Source organism: Typopeltis vanoorti, chromosome 9, assembly GCF_054136105.1.
Source record: "Typopeltis vanoorti isolate ZY-2024b chromosome 9, IOZ_Tvanoo_1.0, whole genome shotgun sequence".
Classification (NCBI taxonomy): domain Eukaryota; kingdom Metazoa; phylum Arthropoda; class Arachnida; order Uropygi; family Thelyphonidae; genus Typopeltis; species Typopeltis vanoorti.
In genome coordinates this window covers 54,862,293-54,874,914 of record NC_143557.1, presented here as the reverse complement: position 1 = coordinate 54,874,914, position 12,622 = coordinate 54,862,293, and the positions used below count along the sequence as shown (strand labels likewise).

The window sequence follows — 12,622 nt, the reverse complement described above, 5'->3', positions numbered from 1 at the left end:
TAAACTAGTTTTGACCTTTATCAAGGTCTCATCAGTAGGAGCCAGAGCCAGAAGACAATTCAAAAATTTTGAAGTAATTCAAAAGTCATATATTTCCCATATACAAATTGTGAAATAGTGTAACATCTTATTATTAAAATACTCTGGATTAGAATAAAAAGCCAAAAGGCTAGTTTTCTGGCAATTGAATAGATATTAAATGGATAAGAATCCTATATTGTTATATAGCCAGTAAGTGAAACTCAAGATCGATAACTACGATCTATGAGTTTCAATGCCGAAAAACTATCGGCGAAGGCAATTCAAAGCAAAGGTGGAGCAAGCTCCCTCATTATTCCTGATATTCTCTCATAATGTAAACCACAGCTCCTAGGAGATGTAATACTGTCATTACATTATGAGGGGAGGTCACTACCCAGACCGGTTTCAACCTTTTTTGAGGTCTCATCATTAAGTAGGTACACCTGGAAAATATAAAAGCTTAGTGAAAAGAACTTACATATCTTCACTATACGAATGCCATAAAGGTGTGCTTGTATTTTGTAATTAAAATAAAAAGCCAAAAGGCTAGTTTTCTGGCAATTGAATAGATATTAAATGGATAAGAATCCTAGATTGTTATATAGCCAGTAAGTGAAACTCAAGATCTTTCAATGCCGATAGTTTTTTGGCATTGAAACTCATAGATCGTAGTTATCGATCTTGAATTTCACTTACTGGCTATATAACAATATAGGATTCTTATCCATTTAATATGTATTCAATTGCCAGAAAACTAGCCTTTTGGCTTTTTATTTTAATTACAAAATACAAGCACACCTTTATGGCATTCGTATAGTGAAGATATGTAAGTTCTTTTCACTAAGCTTTGATATTTTCCCATAGCACATCTGGCAAACATCATAAACTCCATCCTCAAATGGCAGCACTTCCCCCAGTCATGGAAAATAGCTGACATCATCCCAATTCACAAACCAGGCAAAGACCCACACCTATCTGAAAATTACCGCATCAGCCTGCTATCCAATTTAGGGAAAATACCTGAGAAAATCATCCTCATCAGACTCCAAGATCATGTCAACCAATTAAATATCATTCCAGAAGAACAATTCGGCTTCCATCAAAATCACAGCATCACCCATCAAATCCATAGACTGGTAGAATACATCACCACAGGATTCAATTGGAATCAACACACTGGAGCTGTCTTCCTAGACATCTCAAAGGCCTTCGATAAGATCTGGCACCAAGGCCTCCTCTACAAACTTATCATCGCTAACCTTCCACTAAACATGATACACCTGATCAAATCATACCTCTCCAACAGGAGAATGCAAGTCAAAATCAATGAAACAGTCTCAACCCAATGGAAAATCCTCGCTGGAGTTCCTCAAGGATCACTGCTAGCCCCAATCCTGTTCAACATCTATATGGCAGACATCCCTCAAAATCCTCTAACATCCACCATCGCCCTTTATGCTGATGACACGGCTATTCTAGCCAGATCTCATCAACCACTTCTCGTCACCAAAAAACTACAAGACACCATCCTGAATCTAGAAAAATGGTTTAAAGACTGGCGACTACAATTAAACCCCCAGAAAAGTACAACGATACTCTTCACAAGAAGACAAGCATCCCCCAAAGGAGACATCACCCTGTTCAACTCTAAAATTCCCTGGAAAACTGAAGCAAAATACCTAGGAATACTTCTCGATAAGCGATTATGCTTCAACAGCTACATCAAGAGCATATGCACCAAAGCTTCAAAAGTTATCGCCCAGATATACCCCTTGATCAACAGACACAGCAAACTAAGCTCAACAAATAAAATACTACTGTACAAGACAGTGATCCGTCCCACAGTCATATATGCCTCCCCAGCCTGGAGCCATACCTCCAAGACAAACATCCTCAAGCTACAAAGACTACAGAACAAATGCCTGCGAATGATTCTGGATGCCCCGTGGTTCATCAGGAACGCACAGATCCACCGGGACATAAATATCCCCTACATCTCACCACTACTACGCTCCCTAGCAGAAAAATTCTTTATGAAGACATCTATCCATCCAAACCAACTGATACAACAAGCCGGAAACTGTGACGGTAATGACTACTGGAAACATAAAAGACCGAAAGCCATCCTAACACCCAACGACGAATAACCACTTCTGCCCACTCAGAGTGAGCTAAATTGGCTCACAAATCTCTCCCATCACTGCTCCCGAAACAGACAACAGGGAATATGAAAAGCATCAAGCTTCACCCTCTGCGCCATATATGTCCTGCGTCCTGCTTTGATATTTTCCAGGTCTACCTACTTAATGATGAGACCTCAAAAAAGGTTGAAACCGGTCTGGGTAGTGACCTCCCCTCATAATGTAATGACAGTATTACATCTCCTAGGAGCTGTGGTTTACATTATGAGAGAATATCAGGAATAATGAGGGAGCTTGCTCCACCTTTGCTTTGAATTGCCTTCGCCGATAGTTTTTCGGCATTGAAACTCATAGATCGTAGTTATCGATCTTGAGTTTCACTTACTGGCTATATAACAATATAGGATTCTTATCCATTTAATATTCTGGATTAGAGTTTGTTGTTAAAAGTGTTTTCACTTAGTTATAAATTATGGTAAATATATCACTTCTGCATTACTTCAAGCTTGCTATCTCTTCTGGGTTTGGCTCCCACTAATGAGATCTCGATAAAGGTCAAAACCAGTCTGGATAGTGGCCTGTTCCATAATACATAGCATTATAAACACCAGAAAAGATGTATGCTTTGCATTATGGGATACTAAGACAATTAATGTGAAGTCATTAACCTCTATATATATAAGTACTCTAGTCATGAAGATGACTTCGTACACAACTTGGTTTGCTTACACTTGGATAATGGATCAAACAAGAATATAATGGCTGTGAGCTTCGCAACCATATACCTGGGGAAGGTTCGATTCCTGTTGGTGACGTGAGGAGCTGAAGGATCTTCTTCAGCCATAGTCAAGTTAGTCAGTCATGGCTGTTGACAGCAGGGTTTTTTCCCCAGTTTATCCTGGGGTTTTTCATCCTTTTTATAGTCGCCGTAGCGCAATTGTAAGAACAGCGGAACATTGCGCCCTTCGATTGGAAAAGACCTGGGTTCGATTCTCGTCATGACGAGGGGAATCTTTATATGGGCTTTTTCAGTTGAAGGTGAGTTAGCTGATCTCAAAAACCGGAAAAACCCTGCTACCACCATATGAGTTTTTATACGGGTTTTTATATGATTTTTATACGTTTTTATACGATTTGTCTGCATACGGGTTTTTCATCCCACATGCAGACAAATCGGCCTTCAGAACACACGCAATTTATAGACATTAATTACTGTTGTTGGTGATGGGCGATAGATGCCGTTGATGGTCGTAGTTGGAGAAGATTCGATTATTTAGCGAAGTAGAGTAGTGTATGTGCCCTCCCATGATGAGTCCTTAGACTCCCTGGAGGTGTCATGTAGTAATAATAATAATAATTATTATTATTTCTTGGCATCTGTAATTTAATTTATAGCAAAGTAGCTGTGAATTATATTGTTAGGACTGCCCTATTTCATATAAAATTTGAGAAGGCAAGAAAACATCAGCATGATCTTGGGTAGGGAGTTGAAGTTCAGAGGATATTCAAATAATTAAACTGAGAATTGATGCATTGATGGAAAGGACATAGGAATAAGGATATTTTTGTTCCTATGATTTCTAATCAGATCGCATCTGGAATGTTGTGCACGGACTTTGAATATTATTATTATTATTATGTGACACCTCCAGGAAGTCCAAGAGCTCATCACTGGAGTATAGCCTACTCTACTTCGCTAAATACATCTCACTCTCTTGACTACTACTTAACTCTCCTACTACAACACTACTACCAATAATGGCAGCTGCTGCCTATCATTACCAACAACAGTATTTTTTGTCTGTAAATGGTGTGTGTTCTGAAGGCCAATTTGTCTGTACGTGGGATGAAAAAACCAAGTTGCCAGGAGAAAAAACTCTGCTATTATCTTATATGTCTGAACTGAAATTTCAGCTGTGAAGATACATTATCAATAATAATAATAAAGTAGTAATAAAATACAATTGCTCTGTATTCTATGGGTTCATTAATTTATTGTGCTCCAACTTTCTGTCATTTTAATCTGGTAGCTAAATTAATTAGAAGTCAAGTTATTACTCGAAAGTGGTAGTAGTTTCTTTAATGATTTGATAATCAGAATCTCTTCTTCTGAGAAAGATAAAACTGTTTCTTATATTATACATATTCATTTACTATACCTCTTAATAATAAACAACTTTAATGAAATGTTTTATTCTCATTGTTCTGTAGAGTAAGTAGTGCAGAATAATCATTAAATGATATATGAAGTCATAAACTCATAACAATGCATACATTACAAATGTTCTGTTATTGTTTATAAGAGACCCAAAAATGTACTACTACATTTTTGATCTCATATACATACACACACATAAACACAGAACTATATCTTCTTCTTTTCAGGTTCTGTTGGGTGGCAGTAGTTCGGAAACAGCTCAGAGTATTATATGTGATTCTGATGAATTGGGAAAGCTGCTAAAAGTTAGGATGCCTGGAATTACTGTGGAGAACATCACATCTGTTTTATGTTCCATTTCAGCTGGTCAAGTTTTAACGGTGTCTTCTCATCTCCTAAAGGAATTAGCTCTTTCTAGGCTTATAAAAAATGTAAGTTTTATTTTTTTATTTTTTAATATATATTTCATCCCATCTGCCGTCTGATCTAATAAAAGAAATTATTCTTACTGGGATGAGTACTTTTTTTCCTCACCTCTATTCAAACTCCTCAATCCTTATCTAAACCCTGGTTCTATTTTACTATTTTACAACATTCCTCCTGAATGAATGAACGGAATGTTTGGTTCCTGTCTGGTTGTTCATTGTAGGTAATGGTGGATGGTTTCATTGGAATTTTCAGTCAGTGTTTGTGTACCAAGGGCTCTGTGCTTTCACTACACTCTTCATAATATAAATCAATGATCTTCTCTCTCTCTCTGACATTAAATCCTATTCATAGCTTTGCAGATGACAGTATTCTCCAATCTCCTTTTAGATTTTCAAAACCTTCTAGTGCTTAGGTAATTTGTGCTTCAGTATCTTGTTTAACCAATGTCTGAAATACTGATCTCCTTGCCATTAAGTGGGGTGAAGATAATCTGGTGAATTTCAATTCCACCAAACTACCATTCTCTCTCATTTCAAGGCAGAAAGACCACTTAACTCTCTCCCTCATAATAATAATATGCCCAATGGTTCAAGTGAAAAACTCTAGCATGTCACTTTCACTTTTGGCAATATTCTTCTTGCCAACAGGATCAGTTTTCTTTTCCTGGGTTAACCTCCACATCTAATCTATTGTGGCATAAGCATTAGGTCCATGGCCCCTTCAGCCTTTCTAAAAAGCTTGGTGGTCTTTTTCATTCAAATAGTACTTCTCTCCTTCTCAGTGACAATTTATAAGGCTTAAATCTTCCTAGCCTTAGAATTATGGTCTCACATTTGGAGTGGGGCATCTAAAACCATCCTGAGAATGATTGAATGTATTCAGAAGAGAGGCTCTCCACTCACTTTCTCATAAATACTCTTTTACTGCATTGTGTTTTTTCTGTAGGTAATTTCCATGGATGCTGCTACAGTGAACAGGATGTTACCATCCCTCCACTTTTCTGTAATCATGTATGAACATAAGCAGCTGTTGATAAACAACCATATACAGATCAACTCCAAACTCATCAAGACATTTTTTCATTCCCCACGTTCATTCCCTAACCTCTGCTATTTGGAATAATTTATCCCATAGTATTTTTTTTTTATTTATTTATTTATTTATTTATTTATATATATTTATTTATTTATATATATATATATATATATATATATATATATATATATATATATATATATATATATATATATATATATGAATTGGAGAGAAAAATCATAGAATTTAGGGAAATCATAATATATATATATATGATGATTCATTGACTTGGTTGAAATACATATTGTAAAATAGAGTTGAGTGACTTAAACCGAGAGTTAGGTAAAAACAGGGGGGTTTAATAGTAAAACACGACTAGTTTCGGCTTAAAACAGCCTTCATCAGGTGACATTATAAAAGAAAATAAAAAACACTAAACATGGAGGGTTAAAAATCTATGAACAACATAGAGAGATTTAGATGTTCAGGGTTGAGGATGATTTCCCTAAATTCTATGAGTTTTCTCTCCAATTCATCATGGCAACGAAAGATGTTAATAGATCTGTCCCAGTGGACTGTATGACTTGGGTTTTCATCATTAGGATCAGCAAAGAAAAGGATATGACTTGATAAGGCACTGGCTCGCTCTCACTTGTAAGCAATGTCCCTCATCTGTTCCTCCATACGTAATTCAATAGATTTTTCCGTCTTGCCAAAATAAGAAATATCACAATTGCACCATATTTTGCACACACCAGGATATTTAAGATGATGATGATGATGACAAGGTTTTGGGTGGCTTATTAATGAGTAGACTTTTGGAAGTGGAGTGAACAAATTTCTGATTTTTTATTTTCTTAGAACCTTGGCTAATTTTTGTGAAACTGAACTTATGTAAGGAATAGATATATTGCCTTTAAATATATTTATTTCTTCTGTGTGATGACTAGGAGGATTAAGAAGTAATTTTTCAATAATTCTTTCAGAATATCTGTTAAGTATGAAAGTAGTTCTGAGATAGTTGATTTCTTTTTGAAGTTCATTTCGGTCATCAATTTTACAATATATATATATATATATATGTTAAAGATACCAAGCAATTTTAAACCTGGTTTTACTCCATATTTCCCAAGTAAGCAAACAGACAAAAATGTCAAGTTTGCTTACTTGGGAAATATGGAGTAAAACCAGGTTTAAAATTGCTTGGTATCTTTAACATATATACAGGGTGTTCGGGATAAATTTGACATATTTATAATTAATTATATTTTCCCGTAAGTTACATGTATTAACACACACTTCTCTTCATTTAAAAGTTTGGACCCTTCTTCATTCATATACAAGATGTCAGAAAGGATGGATAGCTGGAACCCACCTGAATCATGGAAGAGAATAACTTGTATCATGATGATTCGTGCCCGCCATCAAAATAAGGATATTACGACTGCTGCCCAATGCTCCCTGAATACAGTAAAAACAATCAGGCATGAACTAGAGACTTGCAATGGTGACTACGAGGATGTAGCAAGAAGAAAGATCCCTAGCAGACGATCTGATTGCGTTCGTACAGCAGAATTCCTCGCAAATCTGCAGGAACAGGTGTTGAAGAACCCTGGCATTGGAATTCGGGCTTTGTTCGTGGAGTTGCTAACTGTAGTCAAGCCCTGGATAATAAGGGTAGCCAATGGTAGGCCGTATGTATGGCAGCAGGATTCGGCCCCTTGCCACACCTCTGGGAAAAGTCAAAAATGGTTGTCTGAAAATTTCTACGACTTCACCAGTCCAAATGTTTGGCCTCCAAACTCCCCAGACCTTAACCCCATGGATTATTTTGTATGGGGCGCAGTTGAAAAAGACACCAATCGCACTTCCAGTAATACAAAAGCCCAGTTAATGGATAAAATTAAAACAGTTTTTGCGGCCCTTCCCAGGGAGACTGTAGCATCAGCTTGTTCGAGGTTCCGAAGCAGAATTGAAGCTGTGATCGATGCTAATGGTGGTTATTTTGAGTAAATCTTGTTGATAGTATTGTAATTAACTCTGCCTGTAATGTTTTTTTGTCAATTCATTAAATTTAATAGATACAAAGAAGATTTTCTTTTTCCTTACGAAACTGTCAAATTTATCCCGAACACCCTGTATATATATATATATATATATATATAAAAAGGTTTAATGACTATTACCGAGAGAAAAGATGACAAGATATATTTATAAAAGATACTACTAGTTTACTAGTTTCGTTACATGAACATCCTCAGGTATCACAATCAAAGAAGTATATAAAAAAATTACAGAGACTTAAAATTGTACTAACAGAACAAGTATAAAAAACAGTAGCGTGTTTGAAAAAAATGCAAGTATGAGTTCCAAACAAATGAATACTACGCGCTGTCGCGAGTGCGCCAGTACTGAACAGAAGCAACGTGTGCGTCAGAGAGATTGTAACTCAGGCTGTTGTTGATATGAGAGGAATCTAGAGAAATTTCCCTAGATTCAACAATCTTTCTTTCGAGTTCATCGTAGCACACATGGATGTTAGCAGTTTGAGTCCAGTTTACAATGTGCTGGCGGCCTTCGTACTGAGTTAGCTGAAAAGAGAACGTGGCTAGAGAGAGCGCTAGCTCTAGTCCTGTTATAGGAGATATCTCTACGGTGTTCATTCAAACGTAGAAGGATGGATTTAGCAGTCTGTCCATAGTATGGCTTTCCGCAATCTCACAAAATCTTGTAAACTCCTGGAAACTGAGTAGGAAGATGTTTCTGTTTATGTTTGCTAAGTAATGAACGAAGTTTTGGAAGCGTAGTGAAGCACGTTTTGAAGTTGAATTTCTTGAGAATCTTGGCTAGTTTTGGTGAAAGAGAGCTGATGTAAGGCAAGGAGATGAAGGCTCTTGGGGAAGAGGGATCTTCAGAAGTAGTTGAGTGCCTGGGGGAAAGAAATTTGTCAATTTTCTTTGGAGAGAAACCATTGTTAATAAATGTTTTTTTAAGAAAACGGAATTCATTTTCAATTTCTGTTTCTTCTGTAAGTAATGATTTGGCTCGGTGGGCTAAAGTGGAAATAATACCACATTTTTGTGGGGGATAGTGATGGGAGGAAGCATGAAGGTATCTGTCAGTATGAGTAGGCTTTCTAAAAATTGAGATTTTAATGCTCTCAGCACATCTGGTAAGTTTGAGGTCTAAAAAGGGAAGGCAGTCATCTGATTCCAGTTCGAAGGTGAAAGAGATTTTTTCATGGCACTTATTTAGGTGGTCTAAAAATAAATAGAGGTTATTGACACCGTCTTCCCAGATGAGGAAAATATTATCAATATAGCGGTACCAGACTTTTGGTTTAATTAAATTAAACTAAATTTAATTAAATATTAAATTACCATAATAAAATCTTGGAACTTTTAAATAGTGATACCTACTCAGAAATTGCTAATGACCCTACGATGGAACTACACAATAGAACTAATAATTTATTAAAAACCACCTTAGAGTTACAAAGAAACATTCGGCTTTCTCTTAGGTCACTTCATCCCTTGATACCTCGACTGTATGGTCTCCCCAAGATTCACAAAAATAACTGCCCACTCAGACCTATAGTTGAGGGCATACACTCTCCCACTTATAATCTCTCTAAATTTCTAGCGAGTTTTCGAAGAAATCTTTCTGGAATTTCCTCTTCACATATTAAAAACTCTGCAGATTTTGTTTCTAAAATCAAGGACATCAAACTTAAAAAAACAGATTTAATGGCCAGTTTTGATATTGTTTCTCTCTTTACAAATGTATCTGCTCAAGAAGTCCTCAATCTTCTCAAGAACAAATTATCAAAAAACTCTTTGCTCTTCTCTCTCATTGCATAAAGTCAGGATACTTCAAATATGATAACAAGATCTACTTACAAAACTCAGGTCTGGCTATGGGCAGCCCACTCTCTCCGATTCTTGCGGATATATTTCTCAACGATTTTGAAGAAAAAGCTATTAACAGCTTTCACTTTAAACCAGAAGTCTGGTACCGCTATATTGATGATATTTTCCTCATCTGGAAGACGGTGTCAATAACCTCTATTTATTTTTAGACCACCCAAACAAGTGCCATGAAAAAATCTCTTTCACCTTCGAACTGGAATCAGATGACTGCCTTCCCTTTTTAGACCTCAAACTTACCAGATGTGCTGAGAGCATTAAAATCTCAATTTTTAGAAAGCCTACTCATACTGACAGATACCTTCATGCTTCCTCTGATCACTATCCCCCACAAAAATGTGGTATTATTTCCACTTTAGCCCACCGAGCCAAATCATTACTTACAGAAGAAACAGAAATTGAAAATGAACTCCGTTTTCTTAAAAAAACATTTATTAACAATGGTTTCTCTCCAAAGAAAATTGACAAATTTCTTTCCCCCAGGCACTCAACTACTTCTGAAGATCCCTCTTCCCCAAGAGCCTTCATCTCCTTGCCTTACATCAGCTCTCTTTCACCAAAACTAGCCAAGATTCTCAAGAAATTCAACTTCAAAACGTGCTTCACTACGCTTCCAAAACTTCGTTCATTACTTAGCAAACATAAACAGAAACATCTTCCTACTCAGTTTCCAGGAGTATACAAGATTTTGTGTGATTGCGGAAAGCCATACTATGGACAGACTGCTAAATCCATCCTTCTACGTTTGGATGAACACCGTAGAGATATCTCCTATAACAGGACTAGAGCTAGCGCTCTCTCTCTAGCCACGTTCTCTTTTCAGCTAACTCAGTACGAAGGCCGCCAGCACATTGTAAACTGGACTCAAACTGCTAACATCCATGTGTGCTACGATGAACTCGAAAGAAAGATTGTTGAATCTAGGGAAATTTCTCTAGATTCCTCTCATATCAACAACAGCCTGAGTTACAATCTCTCTGACGCACACGTTGCTTCTGTTCAGTACTGGCGCACTCGCGACAGCGCGTAGTATTCATTTGTTTGGAACTCATACTTGCATTTTTTTCAAACACGCTACTGTTTTTTATACTTGTTCTGTTAGTACAATTTTAAGTCTCTGTAATTTTTTTATATACCTCTTTGATTGTGATACCTGAGGATGTTCATGTAACGAAACTAGTAAACTAGTAGTATCTTTTTTAAATATATCTTGTCATCTTTTCTCTCGGTAATAGTCATTAAACCTTTTTTTATAATATTCCAACCGAGTAAAAATGAATTTTGAAAAAAAAAAAAAATATATATATATATATATATATATATAAAATAGATTCATATTTGATAGAGAGGACTTTTTTCTCTAGGTTATATATTTTATCTTAGCCTAGGAAACAAAATGTCCTTCATCAAATACAACTTATTTTGTTGGGTAAAGTCTGAAACTTACTTGCAAAAATTTATATACCACAATTTATCATGGAAATGAACAATTGATTGACTTTAATTGAATCTGTGTTGTTGAATGTAATTCAGATTAAAAAAAAAAAAAACTTTGAAATAACTGACAGATATTTTATTATCATTATCATCAGTTGTCTATGGGGTTACAAAACTCATCATGAGAGCTCCACGTGAACCAAACATCATTCTCTGTATCATATGTTACAAAACTTATCATGAGAGCTCTTATGTGAATCAAGCATCATTCTCTCTATCATATTTCTGAAATCAATTGCTATGCCAGCAAGCACTCTGACAATGCATTCTACGTAACTGCCCCTTTCCAAAAAAAAAAAAAATCTACTTCTATCTCATTTCTACAGAGTGATCACCAATGTGAACTATTGTTTCTACCATTATGAAACCTTTTTTGCTTGAAATTTCTAAAATATTGCCCTTTGTAACCAACTAAACCATTTGGTTACCTGATAAGAAATTCTTATTTAATCCTTTACTCATCATCATCATCATCAAATTTCTGATATGTACCCTCAGGGGATGTAGTAAAGTAGTACAAACCTATTAATCGTTATTTTAATTAACAACAAATTTGTAATATGATTAAATAATGAAGCATATTGATTAATATCTGTTTAACTGTCTTAATTACATCTATTGATGATTCATATAATTATTTTTTTATCAGTTATTATCATTCACTCTTCACATTGTTGCAGACTCGCGAGGTACATCCATATGTGAAGATTCACAAGTGATCGCTCGCAAATTTGCAAACTATTTAATGAAGCAGTTATCACAATTTGAGTAGGAGAATTCATACATAATATATAATTTATTGAGCAATATATATGTTTAAAATAATTATTTTTTTCTTAATAATGATTCCATGCTTTTATGATGCATAACCAAAAATTGCCATGTAACCCCTGAAGACTTTTCACGCACCACATTTTGAGAAACACTGCTGTAGAGAATTCAAAAGTAGTCTTGAAGAGGTTATTAGTCTAGTTATGTAATTCTCATGTTGGATCATCATCAAGAATAGAACAAGTTGGGTGCTGCTATAGACCAGATGATGGAATAGAAGGTGAAGATAGTATGCATAAGCAAATAGATGCATTGAGTGGAAGGAGGGTAATTATTATGGGGGATTTCAACTATGGTAACATTGATTGGAAGGAAGAGAGGACACATGAGAGGAAGGAATTGGATTTTATGCAGTTATTAACAGATAACTATTTACTACAGCATGTAATGGAAAACACTAGGGGTTCGAGAGTGCTTTACCTAGTAATTGCATCTGAGAATTTGACTGTAATGAATATGTTGCCACCAATTGGTGAGAGTGATCATAGGGTCTTGACCTGGGATATGACTAAATGTGTGGAATTTTCAATTAAGACAGGGTACATATGGAATTACTGGGCTGGTAAGTATGACAACCTTAGGAG

At 35.8% G+C, this 12,622-nt stretch overlaps 1 protein-coding gene across 1 annotated transcript in view; it reads left to right on the top strand.

Moving 5' to 3' along the window:
* LOC150103053 (phospholipid-transporting ATPase ABCA1-like) overlaps positions 1 to 12,622 on the top strand; it is an 859,669-nt gene that overhangs the window by 21,097 nt on the left and 825,950 nt on the right. Inside the window, exon 3 of the mRNA XM_090398068.1 lies at positions 4,548 to 4,751. Coding sequence (XP_090254194.1) covers positions 4,548 to 4,751 — 204 coding nt within the window. The remainder of the gene's footprint in view (positions 1 to 4,547; positions 4,752 to 12,622) is intronic.